This window comes from Artibeus jamaicensis, unplaced genomic scaffold (genome assembly GCF_021234435.1).
Source record: "Artibeus jamaicensis isolate MK-2021 breed Jamaican fruit bat unplaced genomic scaffold, CSHL_Jam_final contig_554, whole genome shotgun sequence".
NCBI classification, from domain to species: domain Eukaryota; kingdom Metazoa; phylum Chordata; class Mammalia; order Chiroptera; family Phyllostomidae; genus Artibeus; species Artibeus jamaicensis.
Window position 1 is genome coordinate 531250 of NW_026521885.1, and position 26406 is coordinate 557655.

At 39.9% G+C, this 26406-nt stretch overlaps 1 protein-coding gene across 13 annotated transcripts in view; it reads left to right on the top strand.

The window, feature by feature from the left end:
* Positions 1-26406, top strand: part of MTM1 (myotubularin 1) — a 138442-nt gene that overhangs the window by 68148 nt on the left and 43888 nt on the right. For all 13 annotated transcript variants that reach the window (XM_037153381.2, XM_037153379.2, XM_037153380.2 and 10 more), the window contains one exon: positions 1229-1330. In XM_037153381.2, the coding sequence (XP_037009276.1) occupies positions 1229-1330 (102 nt within the window). The remainder of the gene's footprint in view (positions 1-1228; positions 1331-26406) is intronic.

Genomic DNA, 26406 nt, shown 5'->3' on the forward strand with positions numbered 1-26406 from the left:
TACATGCTTTTCAAAATAAAAGCACAAAATCCTAGAGTTGGCAAGGCCCAGTAGAAGCCGTCTGCATATAGAATGATCAATCATGGGTCATTTATTAGCATTCTTAGAGTCTGGTTCTATATACTTCCTTTGCCGCTATTTGCATTTGGGGTTTTAGATGGCAATGCCTTTGCTGGTCCTTCACATCAAACACTTAGAACATTTTAAGAGTGCTCTCGAGATAATAAATTAAAAAGCACTTTGAAAAATATGAAGATGATGACATCCAAAAGAGCAGGGACTGGATCTTTCTCACTCCTGAGTCTCTGTATCCCTGGGGTCCAGTATAGCACTTTTTTTTTTAATGAACATGTGGTGCACAATATAACATTCTTAGTGCCGTGATTAAGAGCCAGAACTCTAGCTTTGAAAATGAGATAGAACATTAATTTGATATATAATACAAATTGATACTTAAGGGAGTTTATTTTGTTTAGATTTGGTTTAAAGGAAGAGTTTCCTGCTTATTAAAGAGATAGGTAACAGAAGCTGCCCTTAAAATATGGTTTTTATCAATAATTTGTTGTTCCTGGAAGTGTAGTCACTCCTAATATGAGACACTTTAATGTGGTTATATGGAACTCCGAAAATAAAAGTTGTGTATTACAACTTTTGGGTTGTAATGTATGTATCCATACTTTACATGTATGGATACATGTAATGCACAGCATTTTTAATGTTATATGACAGCTTAAAATGTCAAGCATTTCCTAATTTTTAAAAATAAGACTTTAAAATTATGAGGGGTGAGGGAAAAAGCTTCTGTATTTTAATGACATGTTTGGCAATTTTGAGGTTATATTTGATAGCATATATATATTTGAAAAGTTCTGTGAATAAAACATAATTTTATAATTACAAATACCCCAGAAACCAGTTAAAGTAAATAGGCACAGCAGATGATGTATAAGGCAAGATTTCCTTTATATTTTTATCAAATGAATTTTAGCTCTGTTCTTTAGCACTAGATGCTTTGTTTTTATATTCATAACTACAATGTGAATATTTTTAGGAGTTTTTTAACTGAATAGTTCAAAATATCATACCACACAAAGTAAGTTTCTTAGTAATCTAGATGAATTGCCCTTTTAGGTAAGTGAATCTTCTACTTCCTTAGGTGAATAGAAGATTTTTAGCTAACAAATGTGACTTTACTTGGAAACTGATCTGTCAAATTTCCTGCCCCCAGGACATGAGAAACCTGAGGTTTGCACTGAAACAAGAAGGCCACAGCAGAAGAGATATGTTTGAGATCCTCACAAGATATGCCTTTCCCCTGGCCCATAGTCTGGTAAATTCTAGGGTTCTTCTCAGTGTTGGAAGTTTCTTGGGTGTTTCCTCTTTCACATACTGTCTGTACTGCACTGCCCAGTGTGATGTGTATGCAAGGATGTTTCTTAAAGGTGATTGAACCATTCCCAGAGGGGAGTAGGCCTGCTGGTCTGTGTGGAAGTCTCACCCCAGGTGCCTGTAGTGCAGGCCTCAAGATGCGTGGGAACCCCGAGTGAGCCTGGGAGCTTCACCTGGAGCCACCTGTGCTCTTACGCCCCTGGGTATGTTCTCGGTCTTGGCCAGCTCACTGTAAAAGTATAAGGTTGTGAAGTGGGCCATGCTAACCTTAGTGCTGTGAAGTCACATGCCAGAGGTTGTTGGCTCTCAACTTGGGAGCTAACAAGTGATGCATGTCAGGCTTTTGTGTCACTAGTTATAAATGGGAACAAGTCTGAGCCTAAATGCCATTTAAGCAAGCACACTTCTAAAATTCAGATATATTGTACAGGTCTGAATAAGGCAGATTTATTTATTTATTTTTTAAAGGAATATCACTTTAAATGTCAATTGATAGTGTTTAATGTATATTTGGTGGGACGGGACACATGTATCTGCATTTACTTATAATCTATAACTTCATCTATAACAAGATTTGGACTGTGTATACCTAGAACTTTTCCTTCCTGTTCACCAAACTGAGCAATCCAACTTTGTTTTACCACATAACTGAAATAAAGCTTTCTGTGCATCTTGCTCTTAAAATAATCTTTGCATTCTGCCTTAGTTTTGCCTTTTTTTCCTGTCATGCCTTGTTCACAAGTTCTTACCCCTCTCCTCTTCTTGACTCTAAACAAATATGGAGGCACATACCTTCTAAGGGGTAAGAAAGGAAATTTTACATACACACACACACACACACATACACACATGCCTTTATTTTTATTGTAGGATAAATATGTTGTTGACTACACTGAAGTTGATAAATGAGATCATTAAGTAGAAGAGCTGCTTTGTAATGTAGCCCTTCTTCCTACAGCTGTCTTTTGATTAAATTAATTTGCAATAAATGCCTCAGACTTTTTTCTAGCAAGAAAAAGCCTTCTCTCTTCCCAATTTTCATTAACACTTGTTTCAGTCAAAGGAAATCCATGGTTGATAAAAAGGACAATTACACAGACACTTCAGAGGCCTAGAAGGATATAAAGTACTCATCATGAGTCATGTATTGATTATAGATTCATACGTAATGATTAAATGCAATTATAGAATTGAATACATTTTCACCTTTTTCTCAGTTTTTGATTATATGTGAGTTAAAAGATATTTCAATGTTAAATTTTTTTAAAGATTTTATTTATCTTTATAGGGGAAGGGAAGGAGAGAGGGAGAGAAATATCAATGTATGGTTGCCTTTCATGCGTCCCCCATTGGGAACTGGCCTGCAACCCAGGCATGTGCCCTGACTGGGAATTGAACCGAGATCCTCTGGTTCACAGGCCCACACTCAATCCACTGAGCTACACCAGCCAGGGCGCAATATTAAATATTTTTAACTCTTAGGATAAAAAGCTTAATGGTACCATATCTTTGAATTATTATAAAAGTGAGAATGTAGATCTAACCCAGGAAAATTCAGTTAGGGAAAGTGTTCTGTCTTGGGTTTTACATTTTTGGCCCTAAATTATCAGAAATTTAAAGACTGATGCACATAAGTTTGAAGAAACTGAGGCCCCAGTCCATATACAAGATCTTGCTCCATCACCCCTACCCTCTCTCTGGTATCTTCTGCCTCTTAGGGTTTACTCCCCTAATAAAGTCAAGTATTAGGCCAGCTTTTCCCTAAACTACTATTCCATCTCTCACTTCAATTCGGTCTTCTGGAAAGAATATTCTGGGCTTATCTGCAGTTCATTCATTCCTCTAACCCATTCCACTGTCCAGCTTTATTGGAGGTACCTTCTTGCAACTCATGACCTTTTCCTGGTCAAATCTAGTGTCTCACTTCAATCTTAATTCTGCTGTCTCCCAGGCATTCAATCATTTTGAGCACCTGTTTTCGGTTTCTGTATTCCTCTACCATCTCATCTATTGCTTTTCAGTCCCCACTAATTCTGTGTTTTCCTTGAATATAAGCATCTTATCAGTGATACCCTATCAGCCCTCTTCTCATGTTACTTTCTTTGCTTTGATGGTTCATTTAGTCCCATAGCTTAAGTTGCCATTTATGTATGGGTGATTTCTAAATCTAACCCTAATATTCACCTTAAGTAAATCTAATAAGCCTAACTCTCAAGCATCTTCCTCTGGAAGTTCATGAGGATCACAAGCTCATTGTCTCCCTAACCTTTTCCCATTTCAACAGACCTACTCTTTACTCTACATGTCCCTCAATTTGGATAATGCTCAATTGCTCAAATTTGAGAACTTGAAGTCAACTTTCTTATTCTTTCCCTCCCTTTCTTCTCATAAGGAGTGATCATGTCATTCTGTGTCCCACACCCCACAAAAAAATTTTCAGGGACTTCCTATGATTTATACCCTATACACCAACCACACAGAACCACTCTATGCTCCTCTGGTATACATAGAAGTTTTTTTGACTTAGAGCCTTTGGTTTTCCTGTCCCCTTCACCTACACTCCTCTTGTCTCTTTAAAGCCCATCCTCCATCATTTTGTTCAGTCCTAGGTCCTTTTTCCACATTTTGTGTATTCCCATGATGGTAGTTCATCTCACCTGTCACTTGTTAGACATGGCAGGTCCTTCTATTAGAGCACTTATCTCAGTTTGCCTTATATAATAATTATGTAGCAATTACCCATCCTTCCTTATCAAGCTGGGATCACAGGTTTTTTTTTTAATCTCTCTAACCTCAGCATAATAACTTCTATATGGGAGTTGTATAATGATAGTTTTCTTACTGATCTTGGGTTTAGTAGAAAATGAAGGGGGAATCCATTATAGGAAAACAGATGGGATGGATTTCTAGAAATTATGGATCTAGCACCAAAGCCAGGTTGCTGTCATTGGAGTGGTCCATGGAGGGTTTGATTTCTCAAATCTATGATACTTTGCTTTCTTTTTTTGTATCTGTGCTAGGAATCCCTAGTTCTTCCTTTAGGAAGTCAATAAAGTGACAAACTGGAAAAACAAATGTGAATTGCTCAAACAAAGTATTGGAACAGTAAATTCTGTAAGTTTTAACCACTAAAAGTAATCTTTAAAAAAGTTAAACTATACACCAAAACAATACAAGATACAGATTAAAAACAGACCAGCTACTGACATGGCTTTTGAAATATCAGTCCCTGGTATTTAAGTCAACATGTGTAACTGTTTCATAAATTGATTTAATTTCAAAGAACTGTTTTGGGTGGTGTTGGGGGAGTGGTGATGGCAGGTAAGGAGTACTACAGGATGAATAATACTTGGTCCTATTCAGGGATGTGACAGAAGTGATGACAAGCATGTATGGCCCCAATATAGGAGAGTGTACATTTGGCACTATAAGAGAAATGCAGTGGAAGTCCATTGGATACCACATCCAACTCAGACTGAAAAAGCCTGCATGGGATTGATAGTCATAGGTTGGGCCTTCAAGGTTGGTTATCATTTCCATTGGGTGGGGATTGTAGAGGAAGTGGAATTTCAGGCAGAGGTAAGACTCTGACCCTTCACATAGCAGACGGAAGGCTGGAAACATTGCAAAGTGTTTATGGGGGTAGCCAGTGATGTGTGGCTAGAGTATGGGGAAAAGGAGGAGATCTGGGGCCATCCAGTAGAAGTCCCTGGGAGGGTAAGGAGTTTGTACTTTGGGAAATAGCAGAGACCACTAAAGGTTTTCAAATAAGTGATGACTAAATACAACATCATGAAGAATAGATGGGAGACAAGAGCTACTGACACAAGAAAGGGGAAGTCAGAGGGCCAGTTAAGAGATCCATAGTGCTGAGCTAGTACACTGGTGGTCTGAAGGCCACATCTAGACTGAAAAGCAGATGTGTATGTGTGCACACATGTGAACACATGTATGTGTTAAGGGTTGCTTCTCATTTCATTTCTTTTATCTAGACCACACTCTTCAGGTTCTTTTCTCATCTCTCTAATCATTGTCATTCATTTTGCTTGCTCCTTTCCCACCTTCACTCCCTATAAGGTGCAGAGGACCAGAGGCATAAAGAAGTTTAAGATGATCATGATCATGCAATTCTTTGGAGGGTTGAAGACATGAGAGGATCAGGAAGAGTCATTTAGATTTGATGATTACAAGCTTTCTGGAAATCTTAACTGAATTGCTTGAGGTTGGGACTTTCTTTCCTTTCTATCTCCATTGCCTACTACAGTGCCTAGCATACACTTGTTGAACTTTTAAAATATATATATTTTATTGATTATGCCATTACAGTTGTCCCATTTCTCCCCCCTCATTCCCCTCCACCCTCCATTCTCCCCCTTTAGTTTATGTCCATGTGTCACAAGTTCTTTAGATTCTATATTTCCCATAGTATTCTTGCCCTCCCCCCTGCCTATTTTCTACCTACCATCTATGCTACTTATTCTCTGTACCTTCTCTTTCCTTCTCCTCCTCCCACTGCCCTGTTTTCCTTCTCCTCCTCCCACTCCCACTAACCTTCCATGTGATCTCCATTTCTATGGTTCTGCTCCTCCTGATCTACCTGTACTCTTAATTTACTTTTGTTTTAGGTGTGATTGTTAATAACTGTGAGTTTGCTGTCCTTCCACTGTTCATATTTTTTATCTTCTTTTTCTTAGATAAGTCCCTTTAACATTTCATATAATAAGGGCTTGGTGATGATGAACTCCTTGAATTTGACCTTATCTGAGAAGTGCTTTATCTGTCCTTCCATTCTAAATGAAAGCTTTGCTGGATAGAGCAATCTCGGATGTAGGTCCTTGCCTTTCATGACTTGGAATACTTCTTTCCAGCCCCTTCTTCCCTGGAAGGTCCCTTTTGAGAAATCAGCTGACAGTCTGATGGGAACTCCTTTGTAGGTGACTGTCCCCTTATGTCTTGCTGCTTCTAGGATTCTCTCCTTCATTTTAATCTTGGGTAATGTAATTATGATGTGCCGTGGTGTGTTTCTTCTTGGGTCCAACTTCTTTGGGACTCTCTGAGCTTTCTGGATTTCCTGGAAGTCTATTTCCTTTGCCAGATAGTGAAGTTCTTCTTTATTATTTGTCCAAATAAGGTTTCCATTTCTTGCTGTTCCTCTTCCCCTTCTGGTACCCCTATAATTCAGATGTTGGAATGTTTAAAGATGTCCTGGAGGTTCCTAAGCCTCTCCTCATTTTTTTGAATTCTTGTTTCTTCATTCTTTTCTGTTTGGTCATTTTTTTCTTCCTTCTGGTCCACTGCCTTGTTTTGAGTCCCAGTTTCCTTTCTATCACTATTGGTTTCCTGTGCCTTTCCCTTCATTTCACTTAGTCTAGCCTTCATTTGTTCCTCTAATTTGTGACTAAAATCAACCAGTTCTGTGAGCATCCTGATCACCAGTGTTTTGAACTGTGCATCTGATAGGTTGGCTATTTGTTGGTTGCTTAGAGTTATTGGCTCTGGGGCTTTGAGTTCTTCTTGAGCCATGTTTTTGTCTGTTCGTGCCTGTTATGTATGAGGAGGGGAGCCTTAGGTGTTCACCAGGGTGGGGCTACCCAGGTTGCTGGGTTGTGTAACTGTATGTAGGGGTGGGGTCAGAGAGGGGCAATGGCGCTTATTCCGCTCTCTCTTGGATCTTGGTCCCCTCTGCTGCTTCCCACAAGCCAACTGGGCCCCCTGGTGCTGGCTCCTGGGTGTGTGGGTCTGTGCACCCTCCGGGGCCCTGTGGGTTTCTCCAACAAACTCTCTGTGAGCCTGGGAGCTTCTTTCGGCACCTCAACTTCAAAAGTTTTTCCAATTGGTTCTTTTAGGCTTTAATTTCCGTCGCTGGGGTTCTAGCCTGCGAGGTCTGTCTCATTGCTCACTCCTTAGCCTGGTTTATCTGTGTGCGAATGTGTGACTGTGGTCAGCCAGCCACCTTGTGCCCTCACTGGGTCTGCTAGTTGCCACCCCACGCCTGGGATCCGCCAACTGCCACCTGGGCGCATGGTTCGGTCCTGCTGCTTTTTCCTGCCTGACCCGCTCTGCCAGCCACTGACTCTGCCCCTATTATGGGGTCTGACAGAATGGTTCGTTGTTATCGGACTTCCATACAGTTCAATTTTCTGTGCTTTGGTTGCATTTTCATTACTAAAACTTTGTTGTCTTTAAACTTGGTTGTGTGAGGAGGCACATTGTTTTTATCTATGCCTCCATCTTGGCTGGAAGTCTCTTGTTGAACTTTTTTGAGTAAAGGAAAGCGTTCAGAGGGGACAAAAGCGAGTTTGTTGGGGTCTTTTGTTCACAGGCCAGCACTCAATGCACTGAGCCACACCAGCTAGGGCTGTAGGAGGTTAAAATAGGTAGTGCTTTTTTAAAAAGTAATGGTAGCAGCCAGGTTGAGGGAAGAAGTGGTTTCCTAGAGTCTGAGAGAGGTTAATGGATATATTTGTGGGCATGACTTTTCAAGGCAAGAGAGAGAAGGGATCCATTCTTGAGCAGGATCCTGGGGAAGTTGAGGGGCATGGGATTAAACCCAGTTTGTAGGGCAGTTTTGGAAAGAAGGGACAACTATTCTTCTGAGACAGGAGGGAAAGAAAAGTTTCCAAACTGCCACAGTGGGGAATGAGAGAGTATGCCAAAAAGGGATTTCCTGGAAGTATAATCTAAGCCTGATTGCATTGAACAATACAAAAGGCTCTCCTTGAAAAATATCACTTTGTTAATCTTATTGAAACTGTTCAGTCAGCTGCAGGTTATCTCAGTGACTTTTATTGGCATTCGAAGTCAGAAGTAAACTTGCTCTATGGGTTGCAAATCCAGCAGTGGGGTGAATAGAGTATGAGTATGCTTTTTTCTTTCAGACCATTCCTTTGGCTCTCTCTTGCCTCCTTCTCCATTAGTATTTTCACCACTCAGTGTGTTTATATGGAGATTTAAACTTCTAATTGAATTTGAGCAGCTTAGCCACACAGAGTTGACCCTAAACTATTAACTTGATTGTTTTTGTATTGTCAATCCAGTATAAGTCAACAGTTGTTTAGATAACATTTTCTACTACAACTAAATAATTTATTTTCTTGTTTTATTTTTGCTTTGCTTTTCAAGATGCTTTGTTCTGGGTAAATGATACATTTTTATGATAAGAAATATGGCACTGCTTGTGATACGATGGTAATTTTTTTAATGGCAGGAACAGAGCCTGATGGCACTACAAAAAAAATAAAGAGGTTGATTGTTAGGGTGGTATGATCAATGCCAAAGTTCCTCCTTTATGGATTTCCTTTATTGTTTGTTCATTTCTTTACTCAATTGAGATAGAGATAATAGAAATATTGGATGAGAGTTTTTTTTTTTAAAACTGTGACTCCCAACCTATTATTGAGTCATGAAGTTAATTTACTAGATTGAAGCCAGCATTTTTAAATGGAGTGAAGATAAAATATTAAGTGCATAACACATAATATGGATAAATATGGTTTCTTGAAACATTTTGTCAGTTATCTGTGTGTACGTGTGTATGTATGTCTGAGTCATGGTATAAAGAGTATGGCTCTCTGTTAATCATGTTCTAGAAATTTTGAAAAACAATTTTAGATAATGGTAGAATGTGTAGAATAGAATGTGCTTAAGTTAATTTAGTATTAATAAAGTTACTTAAATCTATTTTTACAGCTATAGGCATGCGTGGATTTTTGTTTGAATTTTGTCTAGGTGAAGGCCTTGAGTTTATGACAACTCATGGGATGTAGACTCACATAAAGGACATGCAGGGCTAGAAGATATGGAGCCTGAGACCTGGCTGTCAGGCTCTTGCAACCACTGTTGACAGAGACCCAGTAAGATGACCTACCTGCAAAGCTCTACTGGTGTGTGGTTCCAGGCACATGGCATGGAGTCCAATAGCCTGTGTTTGCATCTGGCTCAGCTATCTGCCTGCTTGGCTACTTTGAAAGTCACATAATATTTATGTGCTTCAGTGTTCTCGTCTGTACTGGAGATAAGAATAGTCCCAATCTCATAGGGTTTTGTGAGGATTAAATGTAAAGTGCTTACAGTAGTGCCTGTCACTCAGTATGGGTCCAATAAATGTCAGCTCCTCTGTTATTAGTGCACCATTTTTCCAGCAAGTCCAAAAATAAAGGATAATTACCACAACACACTTTTCCCAGGAATATTAATAAAGTAATTGTGATCATATGCAAGATACTTTAAGCCCTTTAAAAGAAAAGGTACTCTACAGACAAAGGTCTGTATTTTTATTAACAAATCATTGGTTGTACCTTAATAAAGGATTGGTCGAAAATCTTAAATTTCAGAGTATTAAATCCAGAAAGCATCTTAATTAGAAATGGTGAAACATGGGCGGCAGTGATGTGTAAAAACAGAATTCTTCAGAAATTTGTTTTCATTTTTTTCTTCTAGTTTTGACCCTCTACCAGCCTACTGTTTTCAGGGTAACATGGCTTGTTGAGTTCGTTTCTGCACTTTCCACTTTTCTATGCCAGTCTAGATTAAACTTGTTAGCATTGTGTTTTTTTCTATTTGTTGTTATTCTGTGAGCTGATTAGCAGTCATATAGTTGCAAAGTTTGGGGTTTTTTTTTTTTTTTGGTAAGTTTGACTTTTTATGGGCAGTAGAAATTGGTACAGGAGAGAACACTCTCCTCTCTGGCTCTGATTTTGAGAAAGAGAAGCAATTGGGTTGCCACACCTGTTCTGTGAAGATTAGCAGCCTTCCATGACTGATGGCATAGTGCTTTATACTGTATGCAGAGGCTGAAAGCAGTATTTTCAAAACAGCAGCATCTTTAAGACGAGGGCCCATCTGCATTTTGAGGTGTTAGGTACTGCTACCTTTGGTTTTCATAGTCTTTGCTGCTTATGTCTTTTTGCTTAGCTTTGATGAACTACATCAAACCCTGTCATGTGCTTAAGTGCTGTACAATGTCTACTTTGTGCCTTCTCTTGATCTGCTCCACTTGTACTTGCTGGTAAAAATAATTACTCAAAAATTACTAAAGTAGGCTATGGAGTGTACATCTTTTTGACCATTTGAATGAGAGGGATAAGTGATGTTATGAATAGAGAATTAAGCACACAGGGTACTTTTCCCTGTGCCTTTATTTTTCAGTTCAGAAATGGGAGAATTTTTATAAATTGGTTTGAGATTTTAAATCAGACTGAAATGTAGTAGACTCTTACTTTCTAGACCAATTACAGAATTAATAGTAAAAGCAAATAGCTCATTTTCAAGTAGGAGTTGAAATAAGAAGCAACATTGCACACACATACACATATACATACCTACTTTACAGCCTAAATGTGGCCTAAGGACTGAAATATGTCTTAGTTCTCTATTTTCTTTTTGGCCAAGACTTTGTTTTTCTTGAATAGACAGTACACTTGGCCTAATTAAGGGTCTACTCATGCCCTAAATCTCTTCCTGTCCTGCCTCCTCTAAAACTTGGCCCTCTTCTCTCTCCGTCTCTTTCTTTTTCTTTCCCCATTGCCCTCTCCCTTCAGCCTTTGAACATACTTGGTTCTCCCCACTCCCCCATCTCCTAGAACTGTGATCCAAGCTGGGCTGCCCACTACATTGCCATCTGTATTCAGAAGCAGAGCATCCACTGCTTGCCTACCCGTCCTCAGCAGCCACTCACTTTAGAACTCATTGTTCTACTTCTCCCTCCCAGTCTTTTGAAAGGTAAAAGCCAATGTGTTCCTTTTGCTCTCTGCATTCTTGTTTACAGTGCATGTTTGGTTTTTGAGCATTTATTCCTCCCTAGCCAGCTAATTAATGCATTTTTAAAAAGGGTTTCTGTTTTATCCAGCATTTTCAGATGTTTTCAGCAGGTCTTAGGGCATCTAGACCATCATGCTTCCAGCTACCTCTCCTTATGGCTTCCGAGACCTAAATCTCCTGGCCCACCTACCTCTCAAGCTTCTTTTCTCATTCCTCTGCTTTCTTCTGCAAATTGTGGATTTTCTAGAAAATCCATTCTTCTCCTCCTTTCTCTATACCAAACCAGCAATCTTTCTCGCTCCCTTCTTTCTATCAGCATGCCTTCTGAGCATGACTTTACAATCCATAATTTTATGTTACCCTTTAGCTTGTATATCACTTCAACTGACACCTAAACACTTGTTAAAAATTAATCACTCATCTTTCCCTAAAAACTACTCCTCTACTCCCAGTTTCTCTGATGCTGTCTCCTCCTCCAAAATCAACATTTTGATTTCCTTTTTCCTTAACATCTATTGTATCTGGGGAATTCTCCTTTCCCAGCCTGACTTAGTTCAGGATTTTATCTTTCTTCTTCTAAGCTGTTCGTGGTATTTTAACTGATTTTCCTACCTTGGTTCTGTCTATTCTCCAGCCCCCGACCACGTATGCCTTCGGTCAGTTTAATGTTCCCAGAATACAGCTCTGATGATCTCCTTCTCTTGCCACCAAAACATCAGTAGTTTCTGCCTCTCTGTCATTGTAAATGCAAACCTCTGTCTCCTCTACAGTGTGGCCCCACCTCTCAACAATCTCCACTTTTTCTACCCCTCCTGTATGCTGGTAATGAGAATGAGATGTTTGTTGATGGCCACATAGTCTCCAAGTCTGGCTCCCATTTGTGCCTTTTTTGTTGTTATTGTTGTTATCATGTCCAAAGTCATCTTATACTTCCAGGGTAGCACAAATGCCCTAAATGTCCCTCCAGGGACATCTCCCAGAAGTAAACTTGGCCTTCTCTGGAGCCCCATATTGCTTTATCTGTATTACACATGGTATTTACCACTTTCCTCCTTATGTGATCAACAGTTGTTCTTTCCTCATCTCTCTCCTTTGGAGAATTTCAGACTCCTTAAAGAAACTGGCTATGTCTTACTCATCTTTTTGTCCAGTGATACTTTATTCATACTGGGCCCTTGGTATTTGTTGAGTAAATATACTAATGTCAGTAGAGTGAATAAACAGGACCCAGCAACAACCAAGTTATCAAAAATAATATTTTCCTGTCTAGAAAGGGCATTTATTCAGTAAGCATTCACTTAAAAAATTTTAAAGTAGCTAATGTGTGCCCATGATTGAATATTCAGGAAATATAAATGGGTGTCATTATAGATCGAATGTTTGTACCCCTCTACCCCAATTTATATGTTGAAACCCTGATATCCAATGCAATGGTTATTTGAAATGGGTCTTTTGGGAGGTGACAAGGTTTAGAGGAGGTCATTGAGTCTTGTCCTATGATGGGATTAGTGCCTTTATAAGAGGAGGAAGTACTCTTATGGAAGAGCTTACTCCCTCCAACAAGTGAGGCGTAGCAAGAAGGCTGCCCCCTATGAACTAGGAAGCAGACCCTCACCAGAACACTGCCATGCTGACATTCTGATATTGGACTTCCAGCCTTCAGAACTGTGAGTAATAAAGGTTTGCTGATTTAAGCTGCCCAGTCTATGGTATCTTGTTATAGAAGCCTAGGTGAAGACAGGTGTACAGTAAAAATACCTCTCTCCCTGCCAGTACCCTTCAGCTACCCCACTTCCCTCCTCACACACAATTGGTACATTCAGCCTATTACTATCCACCAGTGGTAGTTTAGACCTAAACAGGCAGCTTAGTATTTATATATGCCTTTACAACTCATCAACAAATAGTGCCTAATGAATGGGCTTGTTTGCTGTATTACGACTGCACAGTAGTACTCTATTGACTGTCCCCTTCTTTATCTATTAAATCCTCTATTAATGGATATTGAGATTATTTCTGATCATTTGTTATTCTATAAACTACAGTTGATAACCTTGCACATACATCATTTTGTATGGGTTCACATGTATTGTAGGATAAATTCTTAGAAGCAGAATTACTGGTATTGCCAAATTCCCCTTTTTGGAAGCTGTACTGGCTTTCACTCTTAGCTGCAGTGTGTCAGAATGCCTGTTTCCAGACACTCTCTTGAACTGTATTAGTTTCCTATAATTGCTATAATAAATTACCATAAACTCAGTGGCTTATAAAAACACAAGTCTATCAACTTACAGTTCTGGAAGTCAGAAGTCCAAAATGGGTTTCCTTGGGCTAAAGTCAAGGTGTCAGCAGGGATGCATTCCTTCTGGTGGCTCTGTGGGAGAATCTATTCCTTGTATGACTCATGGCCTCTTCCTCCATGTTCAGAGCTAGAAACAGTGGATCAAGTCCTTTGAATCATTCTGACTTTGCTCCCATCATCACACCTATTCCTCTCATTCTGACTCTTCTGCTTCCTCCTTCCACTTCTAAGGACTTTTATTACTACATTAGGCTTACCAGGGAAGTCCAGGGTAATCTTCCTATCTTAAAATCAGCTGAGTAGCCATCTTAATGCCATCTGCAACCTTAAATCCTCTTTGCCATTTGTGGTACTACAACTCAGGTCCCAGGGATTAGAATATGGATATCTTTCAGGGACCATTATCTACCTACCACATAAACACAGTATGCTTTCTAGTTTTTTGATCTTCGCTAATCTACTAGGTGAAAATGTAGATTCATAGTCTTCTTTTGTATTTTTCTTATTTGAATGAAATTGAGTATCTTTTGGTTTGAGCTATTTGTATTTCTATTTCTACATTATCTGTATCTTCTGCCCATTTTTCTTTTAGGAATTTGGTCTTTTTCTTCTTTATTGTAGGAACTCTTTATGTAGTAGCTATACTGACTTATATGTTGCAAGTATTTTCTCATATATCTTTTGACTTTTCTTATGGTGGCTCTTGCTATGAAGAATTGTAAAAAATATTTTTTGAACTTCTGGCCAAGATGGAGGTGTAGGTGGAAACACTTCTAAGAAACACTTTGGTTGTGCCTCCTCGCACAACCAAAATTAAGGACAACAAAGATTTAGAAACAAAAACACAACCAGAACAGACAGAAAATTGAACTGTATGGAAGTTCAACAGCCATTCAACCAGACCAGTAAGAGGGGCGCAGTTGGCCGCTGGAGGAGAGGGGTCTCGTCAGGAAAAGGCGGTGGCTGCCAGACTCAGAAGTGCAGGCGGCAGGAGGCTAGCAGACTCTGGCACAGGGAGGAAATGAGAAAGAGCGCTCAAGGTGGCTGGCTGGCCATGGCCACACATTCACGTGCATATGAACCAGGCAAAAACAAGCAGCAAGGCAAACCATGCAACCCAGGACCCCAGCGATGGGAAATAAAGCCTAAAAGCACTGATTGAAAAGGTGTCGGGAGAGACTCCCAGCCTCACAGGAGAGTTTGTTGCAGAGACCCACAGGGTCCTAGATGTTCACAAACCCACCCATCTGGGAATCAGCAACAGAAGGGCCCAATTTGCTTGCAGGAAGCAGCAGAGGGGATTGAAATCCAAGGGAGAGCGGAGCAAGCACCATTGTTCCCTTTCTGACCCTGCCCCCACAACCCAGCAACTGGGTTGACCCACCCTGCAGAACACCTAAGGCTCTGCCTCTCACTACATAAGAGGCACAACCAGAGAAAAAAAAATATGGCTCAAATGGAAGAACAAATCAAAGCCCCAGAGCCAATACTTTATGCACAGTTCAAAACACTGGTGATCAAGGTGCTCACAGAATTGGTTGATTTTGGTCACAAATTAAATGAAAAGATGAAGGCTACACTAAGTGAAATGAAGGGAAATGCACAGGAAATCAATAGTGATGGAAAGAAAACTGGGACTGAAATCAATGGAGTGGACCAGAAGGAAGAAAGAAACAATCAAACAGAAAAGAATGAAGAAACAAGAATTCAAGAAAATGAGGAGAGGCTTAGGAACCTCCAGGACATCTTTAAATGTTCCAACATCCGAATTATAGGGGTACCAGAAGGGGAAGAGGAAGAGCAACAAGTGGAAAACTTATTTGAACTAATAATAAAGGAGAACTTCCCCAATCTGGCAAAGAAAGTAGACTTTCAGGAAGTCCAGGAACCTGAGAATCCCAAAGAAGTTGGACCCAAAGAGGAACACACTAAGAAACATCATAATTACTTTACCCAAGATTAAAATGAAGGAGAGAATTCTAGAAGCAGCAAGAGATATGGGGACAGTCACCTACAAAGGAGTTCCCATCAGACTGTCAGCTGATTTCTCAAAAGGGACCTTCCAGGGAAGAAGGGGCTGGAAAGAAGTATTCCAAGTCATGAAAGGCAAGGACCTACATCCAAGATTGCTCTATCCAGCAAAGATTTCATTTAGAATGGAAGGGCAGACAAAGCGCTTCTCAGATAAGGTCAAGTTGAAGGAGTTCATCATCACCAAGCCCTTATTATATGAAATGTTAAAGGGATTTTTCTAAGAAAAAGAAGATAAAAAATATGAACAGTGAAAGGACAGCAAACTCACAGTATTAACAACCACACTTAAAAGAAAAGCAAACTGAGCAGACAGCTAAAAAAGGAACAGAACCACAGAAATGGAGATCACATGGAGGGTTAGCAATAGGAGAGTGGGAGGAGGAGAGGTGGGAGGAAGGTGCAGAGAATAAGTAGCATAGACAGTGGGGAGAAAATAGGCAGGGGAGGGCAAGAGTAGTGTGGGAAATGTAGAAGCTAAAGAACTTATGACACATGGACATGAACTAAAGTGGGGGGATGTGGGAGGGAGGGGCATGTGCAGGATGGAGGGGAATGAAGGGTGGGAAATGGGACAGCTGTAATGGCATAATCAATAAAATATATCCTAAAAATATTTTATTTATTTATTTATTTATTTATTTATTTATTTATTGTGATGGATGTCCCTAAGACCACCCCACGTTTGATTTTTCAGTAGGAGAGCTCACAGGAGTTAGCATGTAGTTGTACTCACAAGTGTGATTTATTGTAGCAGAGGAAAAGTCATGTGGGGTGAAGTCTGAGGGGAACCAGGCATGAGCTTCTAGAGTCCTCTCCCAGTGGATTCTCACAGGATGCACTTAATTCCCCCAGCAACGAGTTGTGGCAACACTCAATACCCAGTATTTTTATTGGGGGCTGGTCACATAGGCACCCTCTGCCTAGTGCCCACCAAAATTCCAGACTCCCAGAAGGAAACTGGGGGTTCAGCATAAAATGCAGTTCAGGCACTATAAAACACACTTAGCAGCTAGGAAATGGTGAAAACTCTCCCAAAACCCAGGTTCTCAGAGGCCAGCCAGGGATCAACCATGCAAGCAGCCTTTTTCAAAGGGAGCAGTCTTAGACTTGCTAGGTTCACTCTTGTCTGCACACTTTTGTTTTATCACTTCTGTGTTTTAAATCCAAGTTAAAAAGCTCTTCCCCACTTAGAGTTATCAAAAATTATTTCACATTTGTCTAATACTTTCATTTCTTATTTAAAATTTAAATATTATCAACTTGGAATTTTGGGGGGTTACTGCCTAAGGTATGAATCCAGTTCTTTTGTACCCTGTTGTTGTGACACCATCTTTTGACTAATTACTGATTTGAAATACAACCTTTATCACACTCTGAATTCCTCTACATCTGGCTAGGCCCAGGAAGCTAATACTCACTCCCTGTCCCCAGGAAGCACAGTTTTCCTGGGTGACGTAGGCAGACAAATGCATATGATACATTTGTCTCATAGGCAGGTGCATGCGTGCAAGATGTCAGGGCAGCAGAAAGTGAGGTTGGTGTTGAAGATGGCTTCCTAAAGGAGCCAAATTCTGAAAGATGAGTAGGAGCATTGGCCAGGCAGAATGGACATGGCAACTTGCAGAAACAGTATGTGCAAATGCAAAGAGGCCAGACATGGGCTGGACTGGCATATAGGTTAGTGTCTGGCATTGGTGTGCACGTAGATGTCACAGAAAGAGATGGTGGGAGGGAAACCTGGGCTGAAGCTTGCAGAACCTAACATGCCCCACCAAGAAGTTTTTTGTTTTATCTGAAGGTGAGGGGAGCCATTACAGGGTTTTAAGCAGGAAAGTAATATGATTTGATTTCTATTTCAAAAATATTACCTGGGTTGCAGCATGCAGAGTGGATAGAGGGGGAAGGAGAATATTTCTGAAGATGGTTGTTAGTCACCTACGTATGTGGTGACCAGGGCTTGAAATGGGATAATGAAGCAGGATAAGAGATAATACAGACTTGAGAAAGATCTAGGAGGTAAGATCAGTAGAATTTGTGGATTCAAAATAGTTCTGAGGGGGATGGGATGATAGAGAGGGTAGAATCCAGCCTGATAACCAAGTTGATGGTGGGACCAGTAGTTGAGATGGGGAATATGGGAGAGGAGTGAGGAAGAAGTGGTATTCCATTTTGGATATGCTATCACAAATATCTAGGGAACAACTAGGTATAAATATAGATATATAGGAGGCAGGTGGCTACAAAGATATAGAGTTCTGGCATGGGGAGAGGCTTTTAAAGCTAGGCCTGAATGTGATCATTAGCATTTTTATAGATGTGACTAAAATGATTGTACCTGGAGAAAAAATTACACTGAGAAGAGAAAAGTACAGTGGGTGAACCCTGAGAAATGTCAGCCTTAAATGATTATGATTTTGACAGGTAGTAAGGAATGCTCTTTTTTCAAAATAGTTTCAAATGACATTTCAAATGTACTTTTGTGGCCCTTTCTTGAATAAATAAATATGTACATTTATATATAAAGGTAGTGGTGACCCAGGCATATTAAACAGTTTTCCCCAGGTAAAGTGGTAGAAATAGGGTGATAATTATTTTTAATATATTTTATTGATTATGCTATTACAGTTGTCCCAATTTTCCCTCTTTGCCCCCCTCTTCCTGGTACCTATTCCCTCCCCCTCTTAGTTCATGTGCATGGGTCATGTATATAAGTTCTTTGGCTTCTCCATTTCCTATACTATTCTTAACTCCCTCCTGTCTCTTCTGTACCTAATTTGTGCTTCTTAATCTCTGTACCTTTTCCCCTATTCTCACCCTTCCCCCGCCCAGTTGATAACCCTTGAAATGATCTCTGTATCTATGCTTCTGTTTCTATTCTGCTTGTTTTCTTAGTTTGTTTTTTAAGATTCAATTGTTTTTTTTAATTTTTATTTAGTTATTTTTCAAGTACAGTTTTGTTTGTTTCTCCCATCCCAGCCCACCCCGCCCCATGCACCCCACCTCCCTCCCATTTCCACCCCCCCTTAGTTTTTGTCCATGTGTCTTTTATACTTGTTTCTCTAAATCCCTCCCATTTTCCCCTTAAATTCCCTCCCCTCTCCCCTCTGCTCGCTGTCCCCTTGTTCTCTATTTCACTTTGTTTTTATTTTGCTTGCTTGTCTGTTTTGTTGTTTAGCTTCCTGTTAAAGGTGAGATCATATGGTATTTGTCTTTCACCGCCTGGCTTATTTCACTCACCATAATGCTTTCCAGTTCCATCCATGTTGTTGCAAAGGGTAGTAGCTCCTTCTTTCTCTCTGCTGCATAGAATTCCATTGTGTATATGTACGACAATTTTTTGATCCATTCATTTACTGACGGGTACCTAGGTTGCTTCCAGTTCTTGGCTATTGTAAATTGTGCTGCTATGAACATTGTGGTGCATAGGTTCTTTGATATTGATGTTTTAGGATTCTTAGGATATAATCCCAGCAGTGGAATTGCTGGGTCAAAAGGAAGGTCGATTTTTATTTTTCTGAGAAAATTCCATACTGTTTTCCATAATGGTTATACCAGTCTGCAGTTGTTGATAGTTATGGATTCATTGCCATTTTAATGTTCATAGTTTTTTTTATCTTTAGAGAGGAAGGGAAGGAGAAAGGGGGAGAAATATCAATGTATGGTTGCTTCTCGTGTGTCCCTTGCTGGGAACTGGCCCCTGCTGGGAACTGGCCTGCAACCCAGGCATGTGCTCTGACTGGGAATCGAACCGTGATCATGTGGTTTGCAGGCCCGAGCTCAATCCACTGAGCTACACCAGCCAGGTTAATGTTCTTAGTTTTGATCCTCTTTCTTCTATATTTCCCTTTAACATTTCATGGAATAATGGCTTGGTGATGATGAATTCCTTAGCTTTACCTAGTCTGGGAAGCACTTTATCCTAGGACAAGGAGAGTTATTTACGCAAAGTATAAATAGTAATTTATATGCTGGCTACTTTTGACCTATGAGACTTTGTTCAATTTGGGGATACAATTACTTTTAATGCAATTATGTGACTTTACATACTGAGTCAACTCGTGTGAAATAGGCTGAAATCACTATCTAGCATGAAGATGTTGCTTGGAATTATAATCTTTGCTGAGCTTTAATGTGTCCTATGATTCTTCCTTAAAATTTTAGGCTTTTTCCTCCAATTTTAATGAAGACTTTTTTCTCTTATATGAAGGGAGTCTTGTTTCTCAGCAAGGTGAAAATGAGGTAATTTTACCTTGCCGCACTCTTACATGATAGATTGAAGCTTTTTAAAAAAATAAATGTCTTGTCCTAGCTGGGGTAGCTCAGTGGATTGAGCGCCGGCCTGTGAACCAAAGGATCGCAGTTCAACTCCCAGTCAGGGCACACGCCTGGGTTACAGGCCAGTTACCAGCAGGGGATGCATGAGAGGCAACCATACATTGATATTTCTCTCCCTCTCTCCTTCCCTTTCCCTCTAAAGATAAATAAATAAAATTATTAAAAAATAAATAAAAAGACAAATGTCTTCAATTTCAAAAATCAAATTAGAAAAAAATGGTCACTTAAATTTCTATTCAAAAATTGTGCCCTGGCTGGTGTAGCTCAGTGGATTGAGCACGGGCCTGGGAACCAAAAGATCGCAGTTCGATTCCCAGTCAGGGCACATGCCTGGGTTGTAGGCCAGTTCCCAGTAGCGGCCAGTTCCCAGCCGGGGATGTACCAGAAGCAGCCATACATTGATATTGCTCTCCTTCTCCCCTCCCCTCCCCTCCCCTCCCCTCCCCTCCCCTCCCCTCCCCTCCCCTCCCCCTCCCCTCCCCTCCCCTCCCCTCCCAAAAAGATAATAAATAAATATTTTTTTAAATGTTTTAAAAAAAAGATTGCAAATTTATATCAGGAAACAAGTAGTTAGTGAGTGATCCCTGGGATTTTTAAGGCTAGATATTTGGAATTGTAGTTTATTTGATGTAAAAGAGTCGACTCTTCCTAAAAATCGTGTCCATGGATGACTGTCACTGCATAGTGGCAGCTTCATTTGAAAGCACTTTAAATCTACATAACTTACCAGGTTATTGCCCTGAGAACTATGAAAATGGTTTTCTTCTGTAACTGTATCCCTTTGAGATAATGTTTAATTTCTGTAAATGTGACTATCAAACATCCAGTTCTGAGACACCACATTGCATGTCTTAGAAGACATGTCTAAGGCTGTCTTAGGCTGTCTGGGAGGGGGCTTTATGAGCTCTAAGAATCCTAATTTGGTGACAGAAAGCCCTCCCTCCTCAAAGAAGGAAACTCATGAATTGCTTAATATTTATAGATTCTTTTCAATAATAGTAGTCCAATCGAGATGTGTTTTAAGTGAGTTGGTACTTCTTTATTTTAAATAATGGCTAATTAAGTGAAAGATAAAATCTGTTTTCATTTCAGATCCCCCCCACAAGATACAACCGTGATAAATGTAGCCAAATTAAAATGATGTTATAGTCTCTTTGTCAAAGCTGTTTTTAGCCCTAGTGTGAAATTGGAGATTTTCATCTCAGCGTTGTTCTTTAACATTTTTCAAATGTTACATTGTGCTATTTTTAATACTGGAAAAAATGCATATGATTGCTTTTTTAAAAAGTATCCGTGCGTGGTATCTCTTGATTAGAAGGAGTCTGAATTGATGAAATGCCAAAATACCAATATAGAGCCAAATAAAGAAAGACCCATTCCCTTTAAACTAGGGGTAAGCACTTGAGAGTGTACATTTTCTGATGCCAGCTTTCGGATTTAGTTGTGCTCTAGTTATGTAAGATGTTCACCTTGGGGAGGCTGAGTGAAGGGTGCTTGAGGCTCCCCTGTACATTTCTTTTCAATTTCTTGTAAATCTATAATTATTTCAAATAACTTTTTTTTTAAGTTAAGCAGCCTCCCATAATCACTTGACTACACAGAACCCTTAGGCTAGTCTCCTAAATGTTCTGGTGTATTCCACATGGCCCTTCAGGATCAGAGCAATCACCCCCTAGAGCAGGGGTGTCAAACTCATTTTCACCAGGGGCCACATTGGCCTCGTGGTTCCCTTCAAAGGGCTGAATGTAATTTTAGGACTGTATAAATGTAGCTACTCCTTAACTAGGGGCAAGGAGCTCAATGCTGCTGCTGGGTAGAAACAAGGTGCTGGGCTGGATAAAATAAGGTGGCAGGCCAGATTCGGCCCACAGGCCTTGTGTTTGCCACATGTGCCCTAGAGTAAAGCCATGGAGCCCCTCCTGAAGCACCAGCTGGAAGCCAACGTTCTGCAAAACTCTTCCCTGTTCTGAAGCTTCCGTTATGCTGGAACTGAACCATTCTTGAGTTGTCAGTAGGCCATGAAATGAAATTGGTCCTGGATAGGTTCATGGAGTGGATTTATTACCTGTTTGGCAAACCCAACTCCCTGTTTTGTTCTCATAAAGGGAAGTTCTGTAAAACTAGTTCTGTCCATGGGACTTTGATTTCCCAAAGAGAGGGTCAAAACTGACCCAAGGTTATAGTTAGGGATAACTGGAAAACACCAGTCCACTAATTAAGCACTAAAGACTCAACGCCTTAAAAATGTATTATGTATAAGAGGGGAAAAAAGACAGTTAAAAACCTCAAGACATGTAATCCATTGTTTTAGGTTTTCACAGTTTTCAGACAGGAACTTTCATTAGGCTTGTAACAAGTTACCACTTGTAGGGAATTTTGTACTTTTTAATGAGGTACAGATGAATGGTATTTGTTAATATTGCTTTAATGCTTAGTAGTTTTTATTTCTTTTTAAATAACTCATTTATGTTACTCTATTTGAGAGCTTGTGCTTTATAGTTTTTGCTTTGTTCTCTTACCTGAATATTTAAGGGAAAAAAGGTAAAAGTTAAAATATCTGGGAAGTTCTGGTACATTCAACTTTTAAAAACTGTGGTTCTTTTAGATTGCTTCAGTAAAGCCATGTAGTTCATGGGCAACTTAGTTATTTGTTTTTTCCAAAAATTCTCTATTTATTTATTTATAGTTTTTTATTTTATTTTTCTCCATTACCAATTATCCACCTTACACCCTCTTCCACCTCCACCCCCACCCACCTGGACAACTTAGTTTTTAAAGAAAAATACATTGTCAACACTAACAAGTAATGCTTTTTTAAAAAAATGTTTTCTTGTATTTGTAAGCTAATTTATTTTGATGATTAAAATATTGGTTTAAGCACCTGGTCTCTTCCATCATAAGCTCCATTTCATCACAAAAATATCTGGAATTTTCCTGAGGCATTTGAGGTCCAAGTCTGACTCTTAGCATTAAAATTAGTTTAAGAGCTGTTTTCATCAGAGAGTTCTCATAGATGTTTCAGGGGTAAAGGATGCCAGTTTCTTATTTTATCCTATATATCTGTACGTCACTCAGAATAGGAAGTGTCATTCTAGAATGATTCTATGAGAAAGGCCACCTAATATGTTGCTGCCATAAGGACATTGTATCATTTTCATATTAATGACAATTTTAAGAATATTACTTGTATTCAGAGTTCTCTTAAATCAAACATATTAAAGAAAATGTGGACTTCCAGCCAAGATGGAGGTGTAGGTAGACACACTGTGCCTCCTCACACAGTCAAAAGAAGGACAACAACAAATTTAAAAACAAAAAACAACCAGAACTGACAGAAAATTGGACTGTATGGAAGTCAGACAACCAAGGAGTTAAAGAAGAAACATTCATACAGACCAGTAGGAGGGGCAGAGACAGACAGCCAGGTGGAGAGGACTTGCAGTAAAGCCGTCGCTGGCAGACAGGGCGGTTCCACATAACTGAGTGCAGATAAACCAGGAGGAATAACTGGGGACCGAGATAGACCGTGTAACCCAGGGTTCCAGCTTGGGGAAATAAAGCCTGAAAACCTGTCTGGAAAATCCTCTGAGGGTTGAGCCAGCAGGAGAAACTCCATGCCTCATAGGAGAGTTCATTGGAGAGAACCACAAGGTCCTAGAACTTACGCAAACCCACCCACCTGGGAAAAAGCACCAGAAGGGCCCAATTTGCTTGTGGGTAGCAGCAAGCAGTGACTGAAAGCCATCAGAGAACTGAGCAGGTGGCATTGTTCCCTCTCAGACCACTCCCCCACATACAGCATCACAATGGAGCCATGTGGATTACCTGACCCTGGTAAACACCAAAGGCTCCACCCCTTCTACAGAACAGGTGCACTGAGACCAAAAAAAATCGCTCAAGTGAAAGAACAGATCAGAGCTCCAGGAAAAATACAATTAAGCAATGAAGAGATAGCCAACCTATCAGATGCACAGTTCAAAACACTAGTAATCACAGTGCTCACAGAATTGGTTGAGAATGGTTGCAAAATAGAGGAAAAAATTAAGGCTATGAAAAGTGAAATAAAGGAAAAGTACAGTGAGCCAAGAGTGCTGGGAAGGAAACCAGGACTCAAGTCAACCATTTCAACCAGAAGGAAGGAAGAAAGAAACATTCAATCAAAACAAAGTGAAGAAACAAAAATTCAAAAAAAAAAATGAGAGGCTTAGGAACCTCCAGGACAATTTTAAACTTTCCAACATGTGAGTCAGAGGGGAGCCAGAAGGCGAAGAGGAAGAGCAAGAAACTGAAAATGTATTTGAAAATATAACGAAGAAGAACTTTCCTAACCTGGAAAAGGAAATCAACTTCCAGGAAGTCTAGGAAGCTTAGAGAGTCCCAAAGAAGTTGGGCCCAAGGAGGAACACACCAAGGCATATCATAGTTACATTACCTTAGGTTAAAGATCAGGAGAAAATCTTAAAAGCACCAAGAGAAAAGGAGACAGTTAATCTATAAAGGAGTTCCCATAAGACTGTCAGCTGATTTCTCAAAAGAAACTTTACAGGCAAGAAGGGGCTGGAAAGAATTATTCAAAGTCATGAAGGTCGAAGGCCCACATTCAAGATTACTCTATCCAGCAAAACTCATTTAGAAAGAAGGCAGATAAAATGCTTCCCAGATAAGGTCATGTTAAAGGAGTTCACCATCACCAAGCCCTTATAGGAAATGTTAAAGGGACTTATCTAAGAAAAAGATAAAAAATATGAACTGTAAAAAATGACAAGCTCACAACTACCAACAACCGAACCTAAACAAAACAAAAACAAAAACTAAAACAAGCTAAGCAAACATCTAGAACAGGAACAGTAACACAGAAATGGAGATCACATGGAGGGTTATTAAAGGGGAAGGGAAAGAGGGCAATGGGAGAAAAGGTAAAGGGAGTAAGTAGCATAAACAATAGGTAGAAAATAGACAGGAGGAGGTTAGGAATAGTATAGTAAATGTAGAAGCCAAATAACTTATATGTATGATTCTTGAACATGAGGGGAATAAATGGAAAATGGGACAATTGTAATAGCATAATCAATAAAATATATTAAAAAGTGAATGCTTCAGATATGTTCAATACATTCTGTTTATGGATAAAGAAGTTCACCCATTTTAGAAGTTCACTACATTTTAGTGCTGTTTTTACCAAAAGTCCTTGCATCTCTGAGTTAAACTTCATTTAACAGAAATCACTTGTTTTCCCCAGTGGTACTGAATAATTAAACATTGCTATGGATGAAACTTCAAGCTGAAGCCTCAAAGAATTGCTGAGCTAGTTCAGCACCATTACTAATGTGTGGTCAGCATGCTATCACACAACATATAGCACTCAGGCCTAGCACTGCCAGAGTTGAGACCTGCTGAGGGTGCCACATATTTTGGAAAGTTCAAGAAGACAGTCCATCATAGATAGAGAACAGGATGACAGCTCTAGGGTAAGGGGATTGGTGGATGGAGGGATCAAGCAAAAAAGAAAAAGAACTGATGGCCATGGACAACAGTGTGGTTATTGCTGGGGTGAGGGGTGGAGGTAGAAGAGGGTATAGGGTGGATAAATGGTAATGGAAAAAATACAATATAAATAAATTAGGAAAAATTACACAAAAAGGTAATGCTAAAAAATAACAAAAAAAGTGCAGAAAGCATGTTCTTGATTACTTTTTACTCCACACCTCTTGCCATTTAAATGGAGAAAACTGTTTCTGCTAAGTGATTCTCTCCCAGAAATTCTCTGATTTAGGGGAGGATATACTGGCATTCAAAGTTGTAGGCTAACAACAGAGGAAAATGGGTGAGAAGGAAGATACCTAGAGGAAAGGTGCCCAGACCCGGCGCCCCCAGAGAAAGTAGTTGTGCAGGGACTGTATAAAGCTTCACATTTTAATTCAGTTAGCAGATACATATTCTACCTACTATGGGCTAGACATTGTTCTAGTCACTGGGGACACAGGATATGAATGCAACAAGTGTCTATCTTCATGGAGCCTATGTTGTAGGGGAGGGAACAGTAGAGGTCCAACAGTAAAGAAATAACTAAATATATAATGTGTCAAATGGTCATAAGTGATATGGGGAACTAACATGGGAAAGAAAGTAGGGGGTGCAGTTGCAGAGGCAGCACATTTTCTATAGGGTGTCAAAGAAAGTCTCATTGATTAAGGTTACATTTGAGTAGAGGTAGGAAAGAAGTAGTGGGTGGAACCCACAAGGGTAAAGCACTTCAGACAGCTAGAACAGCTGGTATGTACTTGGTGCTTTCGGGCAGCAGCACTGGCTAGAGTGGAGTGAGCAAGGGGGAAAACAGGGCAGGGGATGTGGCCAAATGGTGGCTATCCACATGGGCCATTGGAAGGACTTTAATTTTAACCCAAAGCAGAAATTGAAAGTAAACTATTACTCTGACTTTAGAGGTAAAGATGAAAGCAAGGGACTATTTAGGAGGTTATTATAATATCCAAAGTAGATAATGGTGGAGGGTGAAACTAGGTTGGTAGCAATGAGGTAATGAAGCTAATACCAAGGTTTTTGGCTCAGTCAGCTAGAAGGATGGGGCT